This window comes from Amblyomma americanum, chromosome 2 (genome assembly GCF_052857255.1).
Source record: "Amblyomma americanum isolate KBUSLIRL-KWMA chromosome 2, ASM5285725v1, whole genome shotgun sequence".
Taxonomy (NCBI): Eukaryota; Metazoa; Arthropoda; class Arachnida; order Ixodida; family Ixodidae; genus Amblyomma; species Amblyomma americanum.
This window is the reverse complement of record NC_135498.1, coordinates 10,991,329-11,016,291: the sequence shown is the minus strand read 5'-3', so window position 1 is coordinate 11,016,291 and position 24,963 is coordinate 10,991,329. Positions and strand designations below refer to the sequence as shown.

Genomic DNA, 24,963 nt, shown 5'->3' with positions numbered 1-24,963 from the left:
ACGGGCTTGGTAAACGCTTTCGTAAACGCTTTTTCGAACTACTCCAACGATGCGTGAGTGAACTGAAAAAATGCGTAAGTTGGCACGTAAGCGAAGTATAAACTTCTCTGCTCTGTCATATAATGACACTGCAGACTTTCTCGTTTTTGTGTCGTCACAGCATGTGCAGTAGTGGTCTCTTAATAGACAAAAACACAGGAGGAAACTATCGGGAGATCGATTTAAGGGCGCTGCAGCAGCTGTGTAAGGTGCCAGTGCCGTTGCGATGTTCTTTTGTTTCTATCATCTTATGTGGAATTGTTGAGCTGTCCACAAACACCGCACATCTCGCCGCAAAACAGCGATGACTCCGTCATGATAGGCCGAGTAGCTTCTTGGAGGTAAACATGAAAGAAACCTCCACCTTTCTCCCAAGGTCTCTTTCTGGAGTCTCACCATAGTTTACCTGCGCTCATGCCGTCATTAATTTCGCACCAAAACAACGCCGACTAAGATCATCAAGATATTCCGGAATGTACGCAGGAGAGCACGCTGGGTTCGGTGACGTCGCGCTGGCATTTCCTCTCACCACCGCACTCTCTCCAGTGGAGTTGCCCTTTCCCTCAGTGCGTCTGAGGAGCAGCGCAATCCGAGAGTGAGGGGTCGGGGTGGGAGAGAGCCAGCGAGGAAGTGAGCGAGATTGCGCGCTCTTATTTTGTCTTTATTTGATTACGCTTCCTCCGTCTGCGGCAACCTCCAATCAGAGAGAGGCGTCTTGCCGGGCCTCCGTGCTTCCATTGGTCGATTCGCCGAAGTGTTCACGTGCGCCAGCCGTGCTTGCCGCATGCGTCTGCGCGTCACCACGCAACGAGGAACGGAGGTTATAAAAAGCGCTCCACCAGACGTCCACGCAGTCAGTTCACTTGCCGCTGAGATACGGAGCACTTCCTGTGGCGGGACCAACGTCGGCGGAAAGTTTCTATTCCGACTCCGCTCGATCACTTTTATTTTCGATCCCTCTGGGACAAAGCCTTCGGCCGATAAACAGCGACGCTTAATAGAAAAGCGAGTCAGCTGCATTCCTACCTTCGAACAATTTTTTTTTTCCCTCACATCGCCTACCTCACCGACCAGAGGCCGCCGCCACAGCACCCAGCCAGCAGCGGACCGGCTCCACCGGGATCTCAACCGACGACCACCCATTCACCTGTTGGCACTACTCGCCAGCGCAGACTTCTCCCAGGAATCAGTCCGCCGATCGATGGAAACAGGAGTGCCTTGCTACGACAGCGTGTCAGCATGCGACGGGCCCAGCATATCGCTGCTCCTGCTCAGTAGTGGCAACGAGGACGCCGCCGACCCGACGGGCTGCGACGGCTCCGGAGACGTCCACGACGACTGCTGGCAACAACTCGAGGCCTTCTGGGGTGCCGAGAAGCACCGCTGCCAGCACGAGCCGGCGGCCTTCGAGAGCAGCACCGAGAGTCAGCTCGAGAGCAGGGACTTCCTCAGCGAGCCGCCGCTGCTGCCGCTCGACGGACAGCTAGCTAGGGTTGGTAGCACTCTGCAGGAATCACAGGGACTCTCCCAAGACGAACCGTCCACATCCGTCGATGCTCGTACTCATCAGAGAAGCATCCGATATCGATTAGCTTTGGCAGAGAAAAAAATGTGTACGGAATGCTGGCCGAAAAGCGAACATCGATGCGGCGTAAATGCAAGGATGTCTAGCCTCCCATTGCTTGACCTCCGTTCAAATTTAGTCACAGCTAACGCTAGTTTAAATATCCTAGCGGTACCACAACGCGCTCATTTATATCACAGTTGCATAATGGCCTAGAGAAGTATATATATCCAATAACGAAGGCTCGCGTACCGATCCCTAAAAAAGAAAGGAAAAATACCGATAAGTTCGAAAACGACAGCAGCAAGTCGGCGAGCAGTAGGGCAATCGGCCGCGAAAGAAACAGTAGGCATAGAAACGCAGCGGTTCTGACACGTAGCCGAGCCGCCGTCGTTTTAAAGGTCCCAATTATTTACATTTCTGCCAACAGCTGCAGCTTCGGTTAGGCCTGGTGCCCACGTGCTCGCAGCCTTTGAATGACGCCGGAGACGAAGAAAAGAACGCAGGCGGCGAAGCGCCCTGGCGCGCACATATTCGGCAGCTGCGCCGCTCTCGACTGAGTCACCGATACGCCCGTCGCGCCAGCTGCATGTTCAGACATTGCCCAGAGCGCCGCGCTCTCTCCCCCTTTTCAACGGTCGCCGGAACAACAACTGCTCCGCCGTCTTCGTCGCGGCCGCTGCTTGCTTCTTACTTGACGTACTCGGGTTCAAAATAACTCATCGACTCCGAAACGGGGCCAGAAACAGAACGCAACAGGATGTGCTGAGCGAGAAACCGCAGGGTTTGTCAGGTCTGCATTCCTCACTGGTTTTTCTGTTCACGCGTTGCTGTTATTTCGCTTTGCTCTTGTTTCTGCATGGCCCGTTTTCGCTGGGCAGTAAAACAACCGCCGTCGCGTTTACTATGACGTGCGCTGGAATTCAAAACAAGGGCGCAGCGTTGGCTGGAAGTGAAGCGGTTCGCGCGACAGCCCGTTCCGACAGCTCACAGCGAGGAGGAGAGGGAAGTGGTGGGGGAGGGCGTGGGCGCGAATGTGACGCACTATTGCATAACTGCGGGTCTGACGCCAGACGAGCGTGCCTCCAAGCCCTCGTCAACTGCACTTCCATCCTCCCTCTAGGTCGTCGTCCTGCACACAACTCTTTCACGCGTGCTTCGATTCGAGTGCTCTGCATTTGGTGCCATGTGCGCTGGTTCCAGGCGCCAAAGAACACTGTAGTTGAACTTTGCAGATAGCGTGCTTTACATGGAGTGAAGCCGGTAAACTCTCACTCACTGGTACGTGTTTCTTGTGCTGTGCAGAAGGCGATCAAGTCGAGCCCGGCCGCGCCAGCCAACGATCTCCTCCACATCGTCCGAGGCGAGGACATCAACGATGTGCCTACCAGCTACGTGGTCAACGGCATCAAGCCGCATGAGTTCCCCGTTATCGGTGAGTTAAGTACTATAGCTAAAGGCTCTATATTTTCTTTGGGAAATGTCCTTCACAATACGGCCCCACGAGTATCATCAATAGCCACGAAATGCAGTTTTGCTTAGGGCGAAGTGTCTCATTTATAGTTAAGCTCATTATATTGGGTAAGTCTGAGGGCGTTCCGAATATGTTACAGATTTGGGTTCGAATCCATATTCTCTGCTTATGGGCCGGGTGTAACCAAATGATGTCGAAAAGTTGTGAAAAGCCGAATGAAAAGAATACACATATAATCAGTGACATGTTCGCTTTTGCGTGCGGGAGTGACAGCGATGGCTGCCGCACCTAAGTCGATTCTTTTTTGTATCTCTCAAGACAGCAAAATTAAATGTGCATAGTCAGAAGTTTATTGTGTTCTTAAACATAAACGATGCAATGTTTACAGCTAATTATAGTCGTTCACGGCCACAAGGCAGGAGTAACATGAGCAGTGGCAGAAGGGTGTAGCCTGAGCAGGCGCTTGCTCAACATAAGCTTGCTCAGGTTGCTGTATGAAAATAGCCGCCACGAATTTCTATAGTAAACAGCCAGCCGAAGTTATGCCACATGGCAAGTGTTCGAACTTAAAAAAAAAAATCCACTGCAATCACTAGCTTGTACTCTTTAAGCTGGCTGATTTGTGTACATGTGTGTCCCATTCTTTCCCTGACAACAGTAGGAGCGACAACATTCGTGTATGAATGCGCTCAACATCAATGCTAGGAAGCGTTCCTTCGTTAGCTGAAGGGTGTACCAGTGTTATCAAAAATTACTAATCTATAAATTACATTTGATATAGTCGAGCTACGTACAGGCTGTTTCACCTAAGACTTCCCACAGTTCTAAAAAGTAGATTTTTGACTTAGAAGAGCGCTTTTATCCGTATAACATTGTAAGCGGTGTGGTACATCAGAAAACAGCTAAGACGCAGGATAATTAACTTATATTGAATAGGAAACTTTTTAACTATTACTGTTAAGCTCCTGAGAGACGTGTAGCCCATCTTAAGTAATATCCATATCAGTTTTTAGAATTTCGAAAACGCGGTTAACATGGCGCTGTGGTCCAACAAATTTTTCCCTATTTCGACGAGTTACGTGCACTGGCGATTTTGCTTTACCTACAAGCTTCTCGAAAGCGGATGTATTTTGGCGCAATGTAGCCAGAATTTGTTGTGCCACGGCGCCGAACATAACCGCGTTTTCGAAATTCTAAAAACTGATATGAATATTACTTATGGTGGGCTACACGCCTCTCAATAATTAAGCAGCCTAACAGTAATAGTTGAAGAGTTAGTTTTTCAGTATTAGTTAACCAGCCTGCTAGATAGCACTTCTTAGCTGTACGCTGATGTACTACACTGCTGACAAAGCTATGCCGAAAAACGCGCTCTTATAACTCAGAGAGCCTATTTTTTAAAACTGTAGAAAGTCTTAGGTGAAGCACACAGTATACCGAAGAACAGGAACAGAGTGACCGCCGCGTTGGAGCACACTCATCTTCAAGCTGTCTGTCCTGCAGATCTCACGCTGTGTACTGTTTGTTTCCTCCGCAGGCACTTACGTGGACAAGCGGGTCGTTCCGGGCTTCCGGTACGTTGTACGCGTGAACCGTACCTCGCGCTTCCTGTTCGGCGGCCGCCCTCTACGCCTGGAGAGCGTGGGCCGCGGCTACGGCAAGCGCATCACGTTCGAGGCGCCTCCCGGCGGGCTGAACGAGAACGACAACTTCTTCTACTCGGACACCATCGCCCAGGGCTACGGCTTCGCGCCCATCGCCGTCCAGGTCGGCGACCGCTTCAGGGTCCAGGACTCCCAGGGCGACGCCTGCGGCGACCTCGTTCTGGACGAACTGGTCGGCGAGCAGACCGAGCTTTCCTGCAACGTCGTCAAGGAGGACGGCTCGATCGTCAAGGAGATCGCCGTCGACTTCCACGCGAGGTTCCTGTGCGTCAACAACAAACTGCTGGACCGCCAGCTGGTCTGGAACAAGGTCCGACTCAGCGCCGTGGCCAAGCTCGTGAAGCCGCGCGGAGCGACCGACGCGCGCCTGGACAAGCTGCTCTTGCAGAACTGCTCGCTGGCCGGCTACGAACTGGTGCCGTTCTCGCGCAAGGCGGCCGACAACGAAGAATAGGTGGACCACCCTTAGGGCCACCTGTTGGCGAGCCGGGCCCACTTGACGTTGGTCTGTCTACCGCTGCACTGTCACGGAGCGGAGTGCGCGACAGTCCAAGCGAAGTGGACGAAGGCGAAGACGGGCCAGTACTCAGTAACTGGGAGAGCAGTAACGCGCCCGCGTCCTCTCCGAGCGAGAAAATATTGAGCCGGTCCCTCAGCGCGCCCCTGGGCAACCCAAAGCAATCGCAGGGTTGCGCTGCGGCTGCTGCAGAGACAGAACAACGCTGTGATTCGATTTGAACCTTCGTCACTCGTGCACCAAAGAGCGTCCGCTGCATTATTTTCCCTTTTTGCGAAGCAGCAACAGAGATAAGACACGAAGAAGGAGACCACGGTTCCGAGAAGCCTGTGAGAGAAGCAGACACATTGGCGAAGAACGAGGCAGCTTTGCTCGATGGCGATGGACAGAGGAGAGTTATTTTTTTCTTCGCGCGGTACACTGGTAACTCATCATTGTCGGAGTCGGCGAGTGCAGGCTTTTTGGTGGAAGCAAATGAGCAAAGGACTGAGCGCTGGGAGTCGTGGTCAGCTGGCTGGCCGTGTCGGACGGTGATATTCGCTCTGCGTGCTGTTCCCGTCCTCGTTTGACGCGTCTTTCAAGAAACTCAGCGTGGTGGCAATTATCTCTTTTCTGTGTTTTGTTGTTAGAAGAGGTACCATACACCTCCCTTTGTCACTGCTGCAGCCTTCGACACACAAACGCGTTGTGCATTTTATACGATTATTGTTTGTTGTTACCTGAGCGCAGGCACCTTGTGTACACAGTGCCGCGCGTTCTCAACTCGTGCGCATTTATTTAATCGCTGAACTATCGTGTAATTTATGCATAGTCAAGAGATGCCGCGCCTATTTTGCGCCGCTGCTCGAACGTCGAATAAAGTATTGAAAATGATCATATCTTCTCGCTGTGTTCCTCCTACTGCAGTGCAAGCGACCGTCCGTTCTATCCACACTTGCTGGCAGTCCGTGTGGCTAGGAGGTTCTGGCGTGTACACAGGAGGCGGGAATTGGGGCACAAAATACACAAAGGGCTAAATGCATGCTGCTATGGCACAGTGGTTTGCCTACCTGGGTCAAGCCGTCAAGGTAGAACCGGGCAATGACAAAGCAAATTGGCAAGAAAAGGGGTATGGGTGGGAGTGCATTTGACTCCCAGCCCGGTGAACGGTTACTTGTCGCTGTCCTTTAAGAAGGTAAGCTAATGGGAAAAGGGATCTCAACATCTTAAGACACGTCTAAATTTTAAAAAAATCATTTAGGCCGCCTCACACCAGCTAACCTCTTAATGCACGACCGCTTTTTCTTACCTAGCCATAAAATTTGCTCATTAGAAACAAAAAACCCCGATTTTCGCCCTCAGATGGCCTGTTGCCTGCGTGTGCGCATTTATACAGTCGAAAATCGCACACTACTAAGTACCGACTAGCGCTGCTCAATACCCCACTTCTAAATTAGTAAATTCGCAAAATTAGGTCGACTTATATGAGGATAAACATGGTACCATTCACACACAGGGAATCGCCTTTGAGAATACGGCTGGTGCCGCAGTTACTTGTACTTCTCACCTGCATTCGGCGAATAGGGCATTCTATTGAACAGAGATGCCACTTAGAATGCCTGACTTCTGAAAAATGGGTCGACTTATATACCCGCAAAAAAGTGCATATCCGCAAAAAAGGTCATATCCGCAAAAAAGTGCCCGCGAGAAACGGCGCCATGTGACGACACGAGCCGACGAGTCACGCGACAAGATGTTGAGGTCACATAACTATTTAACACTAATTGATATAATTAGGCAACGCTAAGACTAACTAGTATAATTAGTGATGACATCATGTGAGTGTGACGTCATACCAGGTCACGTGACAGCGATGTGATTTGTCATCAAACCTAGTCACGTGACGACGCTGTTATATGACATCACACCCACTCATTTGACAACGATGTAATTTCTCGCCATACCAGGCCCCCATTCACCCCCTTCCACCCGCGTTTCAAGATCCATATGGATCCCACACTACTACATATGCGCGCATGACGCATTACAAAGCGTGCCCACAACCCGGTCCACATTAATGATATTCGGATTGTCTAGCGGGTAAATGCGCCAGTTCTCATGTATGACACACTGCAAAGATCATGACAAGACACAAGCCTTTGACTCTAGAGATGATGGCGATGGTGATGACGCTAACAATGTATCCTTATGACCCCGGGGAAGTGTGATATACCGCTACCAAATTAAACGTTGCCAGAATATTGATTAAATATTGTACATTACCCAGCAACCGAAGACAATTATTGTGCGGGAAAATAGGAATACCTGCAGCTAATAATCAAGGACGATGATGTTGATGTTCCTGTGAGGTCAAGACTCTCCCCCGTTTCCGCCACTTCCCTCCAGGTGGCGATGGTAATGGTTTCGAAATCCTGGGAATTCTCCGATGACTCTGAGAACCCGCCACATTTTGAAAGAAAGGGCTAGATTACGCCTTCGAACAGTGTGTCAACTATCAAAATCACACATGTCGAAACAACTAGCCTACAGTGGGCAGCGTGAACCGCTCTCTCTGTCAAGAGCACCATGGCTCTCCGCTGAAATTTCCCCGTAGCGAAATATTTTTACAAGACCCCCCCCCCCCCCCCCCCCATTTCACCCCGGGAAAAAAAAAACCGCCTAAGTACTCACGCGCTTCGTCAAATAGTCTGAGACAAGCAGCAGTGCTTTAAGTCAATTACTTGTTTTCCTGCAAAACTGAACTAATCAATGGTACGTACGCCAGCATCCTCGGCGTTTTTTACCCACGAGCACCGCGCGAGAATTCTGCAAAGCCGTTTAAGGCGAAAGATCGGTCTCTGCAAAATAGTTAAAAGAAAGATAACGTGTAGTGCCTAGTCGTCTGCGAGGCAGGCCGCCAACCTAGTTGATCCCATACGAGAAAAAAAAGAGAATGATTAGAAACATACAAACAAAAATCGCACATTAAATATAGAAGCGAACAGCAGTGTGCCGCATTAAAAGTCATATTAGGTTTGAAACAGCGATTCAGCAGCACAGCGCGAGCATGTAATCAGTTCCATTCACACATCTTCATTAAAAAAAAAGGCTACCACATCACCATTTATTCATTATAGTTTTGCATATTTAATTTACCGCTGTAACACCGCTATGCTGGTACGTTCGCACTGTGCTGCGGAATTTCGACATAATATGTGAGTTTCCGAGAAGGAACAAGGAACCGTAGACCAAAAGAGAGATTATTCAGAAGGATAAAAAAGTGAAATAATATTTGCATCTGCTTGCATTATGGAAAGGGGAAATACAGAATTAGTGTGAGATTCGAAAGGGGAAGTCACCGATAAAAACCTTCGACGATGTTATACAGGTTTTTCTGGCTTCGTGCTTTTTTAATCAAATCCGCAGGTGTCCTTATTAGGGACCACCTGAATCACATTCTCTCGACTGTGCTGACTACTCCAGTTTCTGTTAAGTCGGCTTGTAATGTATTACAGCAGGATCCCCTTTATTCGACTGCAAGGCAAGAGCCATGACGCCAGCGCCGGCAACGAGCATGAATACGAAGCAGTCTTGCTTGGGGCCATCCGCGCTGCGACGAATTTATCGCGTGCTTGTTGGACTGAACTTATTTGTTTGCGGCATCAAACAAAGCTACCGCGGGTCAACGTGAGTTACGTTCTTTGCGCGCTCCCGGGAGTTAGAGCCGACAGGCAGGCAGCCGGATACTACGCCAGCGGGGCAAGGGAGAGGGAGAGTGGCGTGCTGAGACAGTAACACTCCTTCCGGGAAGACCAGAGGGGTGCGTCTTCCTGTAGGCTCGGATTGAACGGACATTACGGCGCAGCACCGGAAGCTAAGAGGGAACTGTGGCATCCGGTTGTCCAAACAGGGAAACTGAACACCAAGCGTCATCGCATGAAAACTGCGGTGATGCGCTGCAATTCCTCTTTGGAAGCAGCACTCGTCGAAGTATAAGGCGTGACAACTGAAAAAAGTCTAGACCTCAAAATTTCGACCTCACTCAACCTCAAACTCACGCGTGAGGTTGAGGTCTGATTTGCTGACCTCACTCACAAAATTTCGAGCCGTCGCCGACCTCACCTCAACCTCACCTCACGACGTGAGGTTGAGGTCATTTTGAGGCTGAAGTCGACCGCATGAGGTTGCCCACCTCTGATCTAGACTATACATATAACAATATAAGTAGGGGTGACGACAAATTAGCGTAAACATGCGCCAAATTTATTGGTGCGCAGAGGCCGTTCCCCGCATGTGCTTGCCTCCTTGTGTATTTGTATGTTTGTCTGAAGTCGGTTTTGTGGCAGGCTGCACACCTGCCCACCGTCTCAGGCGGCAGCTCTATGAATCGTGAGAGGATGCTCGCGAAGAGCAACCTGGATCGTAACTCAACCCAAGCATGTAGTCCTCCCGATGGTGTGCAGTGGCGCTTCGCTTGACCGCTGCATCGCTATTCCAAGAGTGGTAGGAAGACCACCAGGGACCAATGAATGTGCAGAATGACGAATGCCGCATATTTGGACATTAACCCACTACGCTATCCGAACAGCTACAATCCGGAACACTGGACCTGAACACCGGATCCGTAGTGCAGACCGAACTGCTCGCGCACATAATTCGCATTTGGCCTTACTGCGCATATCGACCATCATTTTTTTTTTGAAATTCAGTTTTAACCGAAAGAAATCAGTATACCTCACAAGTACTCCATGGCTTGCTGGCTGTTGTGTACGAGTTGCAGTCGATCGCAAGATGGAATTAACAAAGCGCGGAAGTCAGGAGCACGCTGAGACAATGGGAGTGCAGTTGTGCGTTTTGAAACATTGCTGTGCTCCTTTAGACAAACGCCGGGTGCAGACCGAGAGCTTCTCTACTTCGCCAAGCTTTGGCAGTGCTGTGGCATGTTGCAAGTTGCGCGTCCGCGCCATAAGTGTCGCCACGGTCGGAACGATTGCAGCGATCCTGGTATCTGGCGGCTCATGTGTTCTAGGTTTCCATAATGGAATTTATTAATTTTGATTTTTAGAACGATTGTCACTGATATTGCAATGCCCAAGATGCCTAAAATCACTTTTGTACATCGATTGTCACTACTGATGTTTCCTTTAATAAACTGTTCTTTGGAGAAAACTATTTACGTTTTTGGTACTCGAGCGAGCGCCCTAAGCAGCTGCTAATCAGCCGCGCTGGCCGCGCCGCCAACTCCCAGGCACCGCCACCGTCGCATTTCAAAATCGTCCCCATTGGCTCTACGGGAATGTCACACCCTTGGCTTTGGCTACTAGCGTAGCACCTTCTGCTTGCACACTGTCACCTTTCATGAGCCGTTAGTTGACTTAAGAGTTTTATCACTGCGTGTAAGGAGGTTGTTGTTGGAAGCTGAGCTCCGGGATCAACTGAACCGCGCGCCAGAAAATGACTTCATGCGATTCTCCTTATCCGCGTCAGATGTCGCTAAACGTCCACGCCGCGCTATGACACGGTGGCGCATTGCAGAAAAGCAGAACTCAACGGATTGATAGGAATTATTTTTTAACATCCCAAGCATTGATGTGGGCTATGACTTTCCCCATGCATAATGCCCTAGCATTTGGTTCTCATCGGAGAAATGGTCCCGTAGAGGATGCCCGAGATAACTTCAGAGGTGACAGAGGTGAAAAAAGGAGAACACCCCGCTAAATTGAGAGGTATTAGCACTGAGTCCATAAGCTGAGTGAGTTGAGGGCAACACGCCCTCAAATTTATTCTTACAATAGGAACTTGGATGGAGGAAAAATTTCGTTTTCCCTCTCGGTATTTCTCCAGAGCCAGTGTAGTTTACTAGGGTAAGTAAAAAATTATCTAAACTGTCCGTTCCGCACTTTGTTTTCACAAAGGTAGGTACACAGCATGCGCTTGGACATAATACTACGGGGCACGCTTCGGCGATCAAACTGTTGTCACGCTTTACTGAAAATTACGAACTTGCTTGCACATATCTCTGGCGCGCTCGCGCATGAACCCAAGAAACCGTCATATTATTACGGGAGTTTACAGTGCGGCAGGCGAGAATCCGCTGTCGGGTAACGCACAAAAACCCGGTCCCCACCAGCGCTACCTGCAACGTTACTGTCGACAGCACCAAAGCGGTACAACGCCCTTGTCGTCTCGCGACTGCGTACACTGGGAAAATCAGTCTGTTGATGCTTTCTGTCTCCCTCAGAGAGTCTGAAATATATGTTACAACTTTATCGCTGTTATATGCATGCGTTCAAATGCATGTACCTATTGCTATTAATAAATAAACAATAAAGGTTTTGTCACATAGAAGACTAGCATTGCATGATGTTTACGGTCGCCGACTTACACGCTCTACCGCTATGTCCAAATCTCCACATGTTGGTACATTGCAGGGGTCGAGGATGCAGCGGGTCCACGTGGTAGACAATTGGCCAAATTTTCAACTCCGAGGGGCATGTGCGACCAGCCAAAGTTGTTATGACTGACTCCGTTGCAACACGTACTCCAGACATCTCGCGAGAGCAGCGGTATACAGAAATAATTCCAGCCCCGGCCTCCTGGAACTCCACAAGGTCTCGGCGCACTGAGCGTCCTCTTCTGCATCGTCTATTGTGGCAGAAGAATGACAAATAGATGAAAAAGAAAAGTTGCCTTCTTTCATGTCGTTGAATGTAGTGCTTATTTCATTACTCTTCATTCAGCATGAGTACACTGCACGAAAATGGCAGCAGACGTTGTGCGCCGTGTTCGACCGTGTTCGGTTTTCCATTTTTGCCTCCAGGGGGCACATCTAAGAGCGCCATCCGTGCAGTCTGCGCAAAGAGTGACTGCTACATGCGCAGTACAGTCAGGAAGTGTAGAGGGGGCACTCTGGATACATGAGAATTGTTATAAAGCACAAGGAGGCTTACATGCATTTCTCTTTGCGCCAGTTCGCATACGTTGGAACATCCAGTAGCCACATCCCGGGTGCTTACTCGACTATCGACATAAAATATAAAATGGAGCAAGTCGACCCCACACGAGGGGTCGTGGTGAGTTTTATTGGCTAGAACCAAATATCGGCGGTGTTATGGTTTGATGCCCTGAGGGAGAAAGAGGCCAGGGAATGGCTTCAAGGGAGGTGGCTTGCGACAGCCGGTCCACGACGTTACACTCTCAAGTTAGTTTTATTTTTTTCCTCCGTGTCAAAGCGCTTTTCTTCTTTGTCCATGTGCGCCCTTCCGTGACTTAATCGGTACAGAGGAAAAAATATGGCTTAAATCCTTAAGTCACTAATTCGGCTGTATAGCTGTTGCTTGTTCGATCATCGAAGAACAGTGTGGTATTTTCTCACAAAGACGGTAGCGCCTGTTCGCGGCAGCAGACACCGGAATGCTGTGCATAGCAGGGTCGCCCAAAGTGTGCCTCGAGTGGACGCGGTCAGGGCTGTCGTAGCGATGAAATAATTTCAGATTTTTTTATTCAGAATTCTTCTTTAAGAATAATGTTGGAAAGGACAAAAATGCTAGGGCAGGAAAAAAAGATAATCACAGTAACTTGATAACTGCCCCTGTCTGATTTTCATAGGCTACATAAAATGGTTAACTTCAGAATAGCGCCTGGTGAAGCGCTTCGCTCGGTAGCATGCATCCCTACTCAACTCGAAAAGCAAGTAAAAAAATTATCCCGACTTCGCACGCTGCCGCAGTGTAGTATCCTCATGTTTGTTGTGTGAAAAACTTTCCTTTCCTAAGCTGCCTACGACAGTGTCCGGTGGTCGAGCTGCCGAATGCGCCTGTACTTTCCAATGCGTTACTTTTTGTACGACACGTCTCAAGCCTCAGAGAAGCACGAGGGGAAAGCAAAAAGTTTTCTACACTTTCGTTCTACAACTAGGTAGGTGTACAACCTGTACACATTATTTTTCTACATAGCTTCCTACCTTTTCAGTGCACTTGGTCCATCGGGTCACAATTGAGCTTGCCCGTTCCTTTGAAGATTTTCGGCTGGTCGTGAAGCCGCTTCTGCGCAGTTTCCCTCCCTCTGCTACCTCTCCCTCCCCCCCCCCCCCCCTCCCCCCCTCGAAAAAAGAACGCATGCAGGCGTAACATACACTCACGCGTACGTGCGAAAAAGCTGAATGTTTGTCCCGGCCACTTCTTTTTCCGCAGTACTTTTTAAAAGCAGGCGATGCATTAAAGATGGAGGCATTGAGGCGACAATGCTTTGTGAGCTTTCGATCAACTTTTCATTGCCGCAGTCTCCCTTGAAACGGACACCTGCGCTCGTTACGCAGCCAGGTCAAAGCTGTAGGGTCGATACACACAGTACATACAAGCGACTGAGCATCGTGCCTTAAAACAGCACTACTGTGTCAGTATAGTGCCCGAACTGTCTCTACTAAACGACACAGTCCAGATTAATGCGGACATGTTCAGCTCTAAGAACATTTGCAAAATTTCCTTAAAATATGCGGTAAGCGGACAGAAGAACTTGGAAGGACAGACCAGCTTATCGGAAACTTAATCTTTCCCACACACTGGCCTTCAGTACGCCTGCGCAATGAATTAAATAAAGCAGCTTTAAATTGGGGCATTTGGGACAAAAAATAACGCCGACACCACGTAACTCTCACTTCTACTTCGCCCGGAGCCGTCGGCAGGGCGAAGTCTACTGAATGGCCTCTTCTATATTCCGTATACCGTAGTGTGGTCGCGCCGCTGAGCAGCCGCCCTTGTACAGATCCAAGTCCAGATCATACACGGCCGCACAACGCAAGTCAGAGTTGGAAGACGTCGCCTGATACTGGGCTTTGATCGAAGCTTGAGCGACGAAGGCGTAGTAGTCCTCGACGGCAGTTCCAACGGGCACGACCGCGCCTCCCGGAAGCGTGACTAGGTCCGTAGTTCGGTTCACCAGGCGCTTCGAGATGCTGGCGCAGCCTGACGGCGCCGGGTAGGAGGAGACCTGCGCGACCGACGTGACTGCGCAGAATTCATACACGGCCATAATTCCCGACGCGTGGCTGATGTCTCCCAGTGGAACGAAATTCGGAAGAACCGCTGGCGGACTCCCGTTGTAGGCTCTGGAAACGGGCAGGCCCGCGGTGAGCGAGATGCAGAGTCTGGGCGGAGCGGGGTGGCGGTCGGATGCCCATCTGCTGGAGAGCCACGGACGCGGCAGCCGCATTCATGTCGTTCATCAGGGTCACAGCCTCCGCCTGGGTCGAGGAGCACATGGTGAATACGTCGCCGGCGTGCAAACGGTGCGTCTCGTAAATGATGAGAGTGGCCCCATGCACAGTGGCTGTGAGCGTGACCGTTCTCGCGAGCGCCGCGTCTGCCGGAACGATGACGCCGGTCGCGTAGTCGTCTTTGTTTAGAAAGCGCAGCCTCGCGAAGGACGCCAGCACGGTGGCCATGACATTAATGTCACTCGGCGATCCGCACGTGCCGCCCATATCCTTCCAGTGCACCACGGCGCCACCGATCTGATGCTTGATGCTAAAGCGCATCAGGCTTGCAGCGAGCTTGGTGTGCAGCGTCACGTCGCGGCTCAACCTGGCGAAGTGGGCGCTGTCTTCGATGTGGCCACCCAAGCTGACGAGCAACTTTGGCAGCGACCCGCCTTGCGCGAGGCTCGGAACGAACGTATGCAGCTTCCAGACTCCGTGGTGCACATCGAACTCGGGCACCCGGTTCTGCACGCGCCCCTCGCTGATCGCCAGCGACCAGTAGAGCAGGCTGTTGCACAGCGACAGCGGCATACTCTGAGGCGCGTAGTCATACCGCTGGCGTTTCCGGAAACGCGTGTTGTTGAACAGACATATCACGTCTCCCCGGTGTGCGGACGGCGTCTGCAGAGTCGTGTTGTGGATGGTCAGGTGCTTGATGTCATCGTCGAGCTTAACCTTCCGAAGGCACCAACTGGGGACGTTGGTCCAGGGATACGCCGTGGTCGGCGGAGTCCAAACCGGGAAGCCGCCCCTAGTCGACCGGCTGCCTTCGAAGGTGACGATGGGCGCGATGATCAGCCCGGCGGGAACGGCGATTGCAGCCAGCGTCACGACGCATATGAACCACATCTGGGAGAAGCTGTCGCGGATGCGGCGGAGCTCGGAACGCTTCAGTCGACGCATTTCCAGCGAGTTGACACGCGGAGGACCCACAACGCCCATGAGACGGCGCATGTCTTCGCCGGGCGGCTCCAGGATCGGGTAGTCGGCCGGGAAGATCGCCGTGGTGCTGGCCGCCGAGAAACGAAGCAGAGCGTCGTGCTCCTTTGTCGCCACCTCCGCAGCCTTGGGTAAGACTCCCATCTCGCGCGATGACCGCCTACTGATGGTGCTGCTGGGGACTGCACTCGTCGTTGCATAGCTAACCGATGTGGTGGTGAGGTCTGAAGAGCCGGTGCTCGAACTCGAGCTGCTGCTCGACTCACCGAAGAGGCCGCGCTTGGTGGCTGCTTTGGCAGGCGGCGGCACGTTGAGATGGGTGGGGTGGTTGGCCAAATCTTGATGCATCCCGAAGAAAGATGGTCAGAGGGCAGATGGCACAGAGCGAAAGAATCCTGCCTACGGACGGTAATGTTCTTCTTCTTCTTCTTCGATGAATTCCTGGAATGGCGCGTGCATGCTGGGGTAGAATGACGATGATGTTGATCCAAACAACAACTTGCGCATGCCCACTCTGGGGGATCAGCCAAGAATCTGGAGGTACAGAAAGGCTAATCGTTCAGCGAACTTCGAAGGAAGAAATTTAAAGCAAGGTACAGAACCACAAAGGTGAACTATAGTACAGGCAGCAGAACATCACCAGGAAGGACGATTGAAGATAGTGGTTGTCTTAATCCAACAGGGACAGATATGGAAACATTGAAAGTGTTAGCATAGCCACTGCTGCGATTCGAAAGGGAAATTTTGAACTGTGAACAGCCCTGTGGATGTACACAAGTATGATGGCGCCAAAAGACAGCGTGATGGGACTGTTCAATCTGATGCCAAGCTGCTACAATGGCTCCTCAAACACCCTCTTTCTTAACGAGGAGATAAACGGCGACAAAACCGTCAAAAATGACCGGCTGATACGGGTTCATCAGATATTAACATCAGATATTAACTATCACGAATATCATGAACAAAAGAGTAGCTTTGAAAATATATGATCAAATAAAAATGGACCCGGCTGGGTTCTCGCAAACTTTCTTCTTTAGAGACCACGACCATAACCTTCGGCATATGACCTGTAGAAAAGAACTAGTGCGTACGAACTACGGTACACAAACGCTAAAATATCGAATCGCTGATCTCCTAAATAAGTACCCGGGTATTATAGAAACCATTCACAACAGTCGTTCCACGAAAGCATTTAGCAAAAGTTAACCCATTTCTTTTTGTGACACAGCAATGGCTTACTTTTTCTGCACATATCTGCCCTATATTAAAAAAATGAAAAATCCATGTTTTTATCAGAAAAGAAAACCTTACTTTGGCCGGCCTAGTTAAGCTCTTCATGCCTTTTGTTATGTTCAGTCACACCGATATTTGTATTTTATGTGCAATTCTGTGCAACAATGTTGACTCGCGAATATACTTTTTACAGCATTTCTTAATTGTGTGCCTTAAATGAATATGTGCTGTTTTTTCTTGTTTTTTTTTCTTTTTTGATGTTTTCGTGTATAATGTTATATGCAATGTCTCTTTGGTGTTATGATCTGTTTTTCTTTGGTTAAACCTGCCCACTGCTCAGTGGTAGAATGTAAAGGAGGCGGACGCTTCGTCAGGCAACTTTTGATTGCCTTTTTGTTCGCCTCCTGGGCAACCAAGTATTGTTGAAATAAATCTAAATCTGAATCTGAATCTGAAATGCGCACAGGGGACAGAGAGCCAAACCGCACCTGCGTTTGTAAATGTTCAGTGGTGGAACACGGCAGCGCATTCTCGTGAGACTGCAACCTCTCGTGTTCGACAGAACTTTGTGCTCCGGAGATCCCAGAGGGGTTCATAGTCTTTGGATGTTAAAATCAACTTGTTTAATTAGCTCAGTTAATAGAGAGATAAAGCATACCGGAGATGTATTAGAGTATACGTATACCCGATTGCCGGGCACTTCTAGCACACGCTCAGTGATAGGCGTGCGGACAGGTGTACCACTGCGCACGCGCAGCCAGCGTCCGGCAATCCGGTGTACGTCTCTGACAGCCCGTCTCCGCTATGTTAAATTCCTCCTGTAAGTGATAAAACCTGTAGAAGGAAGGACTGTTAACACGGGGCCGCCGAGGGAAGATATTGCAAGGTTAAGCGCGATCTCATATAAAAACGCACCGCTATGACCAGCGCCCTTATGAAATGAATAAGGCACAGATGAGGAGGAAGCAGTGAAGGGAGTGTGTTTAAGATAGGAGAATCAACGGATGAAATGAGGGACGAGCAGAAGGATAAACAATCAGTAATGACTGCCACTGACTGCAGAAAGCGAGGCATCTAGTGTGCGCACAGCAAGCACTACCACCAGAAACTTTGCATCATAAATGTGAGCTGAATTGCGCAATCGTAAAGAAAAGGGACAGTCTAGCAGTGGGCAGAAAATTTCCCAGGCGTGCCTTTAATTCAGCATTTTTAAGCAACGCCGTCGGGACCTGGTGTAGCCACCGGCAACTTCGATAAAACTGCAGAGAGTTCAGATAGGGGAAGCTCTGAGTCGTGATACACTGGTCGTACATAGCATAGGACGGCAAGATAGTAGAGACGAGAACTGCTTCACTTCATCATCATCATCATCATCATCATCATCATCATCATCATCATCAGCCTGACTACGCCCACTGCAGGGCAAAGGCCTCTCCCATGCCTCTCCAATTAACCCTGTCCTTTGCCAGCTGCGCCCACCCTATGCCTGCAAACTTTTTAATCTCATCCGAACTTTCTGCCGCCCATTGCTACGCTTGCCCTCTCTTGGAATCCACTCCGCTACCCTCAAGGACCAGCGGTCGTCTTGCTTTGAGTTGAGTTGAGTCGTTGTAAACTACCGGTGGGATTAGCCTTGCAGTTGCTGCCGGCAATTTCTCCACCGTAGCGACACTTAAATAGAAATCACAGAAACACTGTCGGCAAAAACCCAAATAGACACTCCTGAGGTCACCATGTGGAGGCCAAATCCGTGTCCTGCAGGTAAAGTAGAAGAAGGCGAGAAGCATCCCTTCTACTCGACTGGCTCGCGCGCGGGAAAACAATGTCCTGAAGAGAACTGTGAGGAACTCCTGCCTTCTTGAGGGATCCGAATAACACAGTCCGTTTCGCGTTGTACAAAGTACAGCACAAGAGGTAATGTTCTATGTCACCACACACACCACACGTTGAACACAATGGTGACAACGCTAGGCCAGTCTTATGCATCCACGCCGGCGTACGAGCAGAATCCGTGCGAACGCGGTGCAGCTAAGTGGCTTGGTACCTTTTGAGACCCTTGGTCACACATGGCTGGTGAGGAGAGCTCCACAAAGAACTGAAGTGGCACAACACCACATCTCTGAACATTTGCTTGACTTCATGAGGGACTACATGTACTGAAATCCCGGAGAAAGCTGTATCGCATCACGTGCCCTGTCCAAGCCCATTTCTTCCTCTTGATTTCGACTAGGATGTCATTAACCCGCGTTTGTTCCCTCAGCCACTCTGCCCGTTTTCGGTCTTTTAACGCTACACCTATCATTTTTCATCCCATGGTTCGCTGCGTTGTCCATAACAATTAATTCAGTGAACTGTTCCGAAGCAAGCTTTTTAACTTCCGCGCGGAGTGAAAGTGTTTTTTGACGAATAGCGGAGGCCCTCCGTTTCTGGAGAAAGTTTAGGAGTGACGACGCTGACCAGAAAAGCGCGGAAGATTTTTTTCAAGTCCCTGGCGCGTTTGCGGCTATGTCCCACCGCCTTATTAGGGCGGCGAATGTCACGGGGCCGCCAGATTGGCTGGGGCGCTGTCCAGCCACCGCCACAGCGCGGCTACAACACAGATGTTGTGAGGGTGTCGCCTTGCCTTTTTGGGTAATTCCGCCTTAGTTAAGCAGCACAGCATGTCTTCTCAACTGGAGAATCTCGTAAGCCTCTGACAGCGCTTGCTTCGCGGGTCGAGAACGGCGGACTCTAGATTGTACGTCTATAGTTTAAAACTAAGCCACCTGATTGGCCCTGCAGGGAAGCTGCTTTTTGACTTGCGACGGAAACTGCCGCGAGAATGCTGTCGATCGTTTCTAAGCGCAAATTTGAGGACGTCAAGCAGTAGGTATAGATGTACAACAACCATCATGTTGCTGCAGGAGACCTATGCTCCGGATATCGATCGATCGAGCAATGAATGAATGAATGAATCAATCAATCAATCAATCAATCAATCAATCAATCAATCAATCAATCAATCAATCAATCAATCAATCAATCAATCAATCAATCAATCAATTTTTCGAGAAAGGAAGCTGGGCGGTCTCCTGAGCTAAAAGCTGCTCTGAGGCCCAAGAGACCACTACAAGACAGTAGCAGTGAAATAGAAGGCACAGCTATAGCGCCAATAGACATAGCACCAATAACCATCAAATAAGGAGTTGAGAAACAACTCAAAACTCAAAATAGACATTTGGCAGTACAAAAAAAAAAAACTGGATCGAAAATTTAGTAATTACATCCTAAAAAAATAAAAACACATGTGGCGCGCTTCTTAGTATGACCGTCTGTTTTGCTGTTTTATCGCGTATCTTTTGAACTAGTGTAAATAATGTTTCGCACTGCATTATACGGTAATAAACGAAGCTAATCAATGCTAATAAACAACGACAACGTATTCCTTTCTTCGATCTGGCGGAGCCACAACAACGCCCGGAACTTTCACTTCGCTGCACTGTACCGGATAGTTTAAAATAAGGCATTCGCATTTCGTGGGGACTGAAACAGATTTCTCGAGCGTAGGAAACCAAATAGGGCGCGTTGGTTGCCCGGCTCTGATCGGAAACAGCAGTGTTGAAGTTCGCATGGTTCCTCTCTGGTCGGACTTTCCGCTTAAAACTGGCAGCGATGTACTGTCTCGCCGCAATAAAAACCGCAATAACCGCAATAAAAAGAAAAACCGGTGAGCACAATGCATGCACAAAGATACGCACTTTGTTCGCGACATTCCTCTTCGCATCATATAGTCCTTCACCATTTAATTCCACTTTGTGCATTCCTCTCGGTATTACAGTTAATCCCAGTATAATCGCATGGTTGTGTTTTTGACGACTAACAGCCGCAACAAATAAAAAGAAAATGTCTATTCATACAACGGTTGGTAATAGAAGGCAGCTCTTCTAATATCTGCAAGCTGTAAAATGTTCTAAAAATGTAAGCATACCTTCCATCTCAGTGTAACAATATGTTGCAAGAAATTATAGCTTGTTTCTCGAAAGCTATCTCTTTAGTTTGTCAAAAATGCAGGGGATTTGCGGCCACAGAGCATCGCACTAAGCTTTGTCTTTCGTTGTTGTAGTGAGCGGCTGTTGTTAATCACGGACCTGCATTCGCTCCCTTTTTTGCTGAAAATCCCAATGCTGCGTGTGATGTTATGATTGATACCTTCTGTGTGACTAAAAATGGGTTTTGACATTGTTGCATACCGCATTCGCCTAGGTAGCTTTGCCCAGCGGGTACCTCATGAACGGGCCGCGTCAGCAAAATATCGGGCGGGCGCCATTCTTGTTGGCAGATGTTGTCCCAGCACTCCATTTATTGTAGTGCTGTTTTGTGCGACCAAGCTTTTGATTTCCTGCGGCGACGTAGAAACAAACCCGGGCCCTGACAAGTACGATCAACTTCTGGAAGCCTTGAGTGACCCAGCACATGATCATGCGAGAAGTTTCACAAGAAACTTCTCGACAAAATCAATGGCGTTTCCGCAAGTATCACGTATATTAAGAAACGACTGTCTAAAGTCGAAGCAGCATTAGGTGCGCAAGCTGACAGCACTGAGGTCGTATAAACTTTACAGAATCGGTTGCAACCATCATAACAGACCTGTCGAGTCTGGAAAAGCATGCCTCACAAAGAAGAACAGTCGATCTTGTAAATGACATGAACAACCGCATGCGCAGCAAAAAAAATTAAGTATTCAGAAGCTCTCCAGAAGAGGAGAAAGAAACCTTCGAAACCTCGGAATCTGTCGTGGCTAACTTCTGCATCTAGGGGCAGAAATCCGACGTTGAGTAGGCCCACCGGTTAGGCTCACGGAAAGACGGCTATAACCGCCCAATCGTCGTTAAATTCCTTAGCTTTAAGACAAAATCCAGCTTTGCTGGAAACGCCTACAAGTTAAAAGACTTGAAGGCGACAAAAGTATGGTTTGAGGAATATTTTTCACTGCGCATCCAGCACCCTGCAAGCAACTTACTGATTTCGCGAAAGAAAATCGGCAAACAGAAGAGAAATGGAAACTGAGATTTGACTGACTTACTTTGGGTGATGACAAGTCCGGTGGTAAATTTTGCGAACTACCGTCAGCAAACACTCAGTCTTGGCGGAAATACAGCACGGAAAAACCACCAAAGTCGTCGGTAATTACTGCTAACTTCCGCAGCATAATAAGGAAGCAAGACGATCTTGTTAACTTCGTCCAAACCTGTTCTGCTGATGCAATTATTGGCTCACTCCTGATATTCACAATTCTGAGCTGCAAATTTCAAATCTGTTTTTCGTTTACCGCAAGGACAGAAAGGAAAGAAAAGGTGGTGGCGTTATGATAGCAATCAGAAAACATATCCGCGCGAAGCGCTTACTCATTGGTGGCAGGATTCAAACTTTGTGGGAGACACGTTATCTGCCGCATGATACGCTAACTCTCGGGGTTTGCTAGACCACCAGATTGAGTCCAAGGGTTTGCTGATGAGCTTTACAACGTCTTAACAGCAGTTCGAATTAATTTTTCACTCTTATCATTTTAGCCGGTGACTTCAATTTCCCCGGCATAGAAGGGACCTCATAAGATACGCGCCGCACACACAATGCAACAGAGTTTTTGCATTTATCATCATGTTTCCAACTGTCGCAACTAGTTATGATTCCGACACGTGGCGATGCCATTCTTTATTTTGTTGCTGCAACGCATCCTGAACAAGCATACATAGATATGTACTAGATTTTGTCAGCGACCACCGCGTTGTCCACAGTCAGGTCAGTACCATTACGCCAGAAGAACCCTTCCAGACCAAAACTATGATTTTTGAAAGAGCAGATATCGCAGGTTTGAACTCTGAGCTTGGCCAATTTTATCTGCTGTTTCTGAAAAATTGTCATGATAGACCTGCATCCGACAACGGGACACAGTTTCGTGAACACCTTAAAAGGCTGCAGGAGAGATACATTAAAAAAAAAAAGACTGATCTCGGAAAAAAGCGATAAACAATGGTGTACGAAGGACACAAAACGTTTCCTCAACAAGAAAAAAACGGCTGCATATGAAAGCCAAGCGCGCGAACACGGAAAGTGCTTGGAATCAGCACCAGGTGTTCTCAAAAGAAAAATCAAGGATGGAAAAGACAAATTCTTCAACCTTGATTTGCCGATTTTTTTTTAAAGTTTAATCCGAAAAGTATTTGTAAGGTGATCTCTTCTGCACCGACGAATCAGCTGCCCGATTCTGCGTCCGAATCTGGACACCCAGATAAAACTAAAATTTGGGAGCGGTTCAACTCCTTCTTTTCTAGTGTTTTTGAAGACTAAGAATCTGTATGTATTTCTATTTCACCTTCGAATTTAGTTGCAGCCTCGCCTACGCCTTGTGTATTCATCAACTTTGAAGACATTTCTAAAGCGATCGAGCGTTTACCTTCGTACTCAGCCCAGGTCCTGATGGCATCACTACAAAAATGCTGAAGATAACGCAGTTTTTCAGCACTGTCCCGAGAATGCCGACATCCGTGATGATTGGAAACTTGCGCACGTGATACCAATATTCAAATCAGGTGATAAAAACCGACTGAACAACTACAGGCCCATTTCTTAACATCAATCGTTTGTAAACTTTTGGACCATATTTTAACTTCACACATCATGAACTGTCAGATAACAAGCTCCTCTTACCCAAACAGTATGAATTCCAACGTGGGTGCTGTTGCGAATCTAAACTCTTTTAATTACCACTGACCTTCACCAAAGTCTACGTTAACTTGAGCAAAGTGATGCTATATTCTTAGGTTTCGCGAAGTCTTCGATCGCGTCCCTGATAAGCGGCTGATATATAAAATGTACCTCATAAACATAGAAAGACATGTTGTTTCCTGGATTGAAGAATATTTAAGCGTGATACGCCAATCTGCTGTTATCGATTGCTCAAAGTCATCGTTTGCCATGTGAAGTGGCTGATTCGAGTCTTAATACCGAAAGTTCATTTTAAGCGATGTAATGAGCCTTGAAATTCAGATACTCAATTGGGTACTCATATAACGAGAATATCACAATACGCCACTAGGCCCGGTCGTTTTGAATATACACGTAAGTGACTATTCTCCGACGCCTTTAACTCTTCTTTACCAACGCTTCCAATTCCGAAATGCACAAAATCGTTCTATTAGGTGCAAAAAAAAAAAAAGTTATCGCACTATACGACAGTTCGTTCGCATCTATAGGTGCGTTATAATAAGCGGGATGGGACTCAATGCTGTGCAGCGAAAGTGCTGACGTCGCATTTGAAGCGTTCATTGAGCGGCTTAAAAGCATTTATGGCCAATCTTTTCCGTGCGTAGAAAAGCGGCAATAAAGAAATGCACGTGAACCGCGGATCACTACTCTGTGTTTCAAAGCCATAAACGACAAAAAATTTTGAGCTTGAGTGTTTCGTCAAAAGAAAAAAAAACGGTGAATACCTTAAATATTTAAAACGCACAGAAATAAAACAAATATCTGCTGCGCAAAATCAAGACACGATACTTTGAAAACATCTTTAGCGCCGACGTAGTAGTAAAAAAAGCGGGACGTTCTCTGGAGGCGGTTGAATATCCTTTGATAAATCCCATCCAAGGTACAACCACCCTACACTCCGCAATAGAAACCGATAAAAGAACCGCGACCGCTGACAATCTGGCCGCTAGTTTCGGTCCTTATTTCCTTTCCATCGATGACAGCATTCGATCACGACCTGCGTTCCATGGACCTAATGAAACTTAGTGCATGCGAAAGTATGACAGAAGTTCAAACTACATTTCTGTCCCTAAAAAAAAACTGCAAAACCGCCGGTTTTGACAGATAGGTCCGATAAAGCACGCCATTCAAGTCATAAATGCTATGCTAGCGCATCTAATTAATCTAATTAATTTGAAATATATTACTGCCTGGCATGTTCCCCGAAAGGTCGCTATAGGGTTTTTGTTGTATCCAAAAGAGGGACTGGGTGTGCTCGTCAAATTACAGGCCAACATCCAACCTGATTGTTTTCTCTAAGGGCAGTGAAAAAATTAGTAGTTTTTTAAACAAACACAACAACACTACAGCGTGCAGTCGGGTTTCACTAAAGAACGCTCGAAAAATCAAGAGGACTGTTTCTGCAAAAGGAACTAATTTTGAAAGCATATGAACGGAACATTTCGTACTGGCGATATTTATTGATTCTCCAAAGGCATTTGATCGACTCCATCACTTAACTCTAACAAAAAAAAAAAACTTGAATGCTTCAGTTTTCGTCGTACCTTTATTTTT

General features: G+C 48.4%; 1 protein-coding gene across 1 annotated transcript; it reads left to right on the top strand.

Annotated features, from left to right (window-relative positions):
• The first annotated feature begins 645 nt into the window (after nucleotides 1–645).
• LOC144120558 (uncharacterized) lies at nucleotides 646–6,132 on the top strand. The gene is made up of 3 exons (XM_077653094.1): nucleotides 646–1,531; nucleotides 2,909–3,038; nucleotides 4,615–6,132. The coding sequence occupies exons 1-3, from the start codon at nucleotides 824–826 to the stop codon at nucleotides 5,193–5,195; spliced, it is 1,419 nt and encodes a 472-aa protein (XP_077509220.1). The 5' UTR covers nucleotides 646–823; the 3' UTR covers nucleotides 5,196–6,132.
• Nucleotides 6,133–24,963: the final 18,831 nt, after the last annotated feature.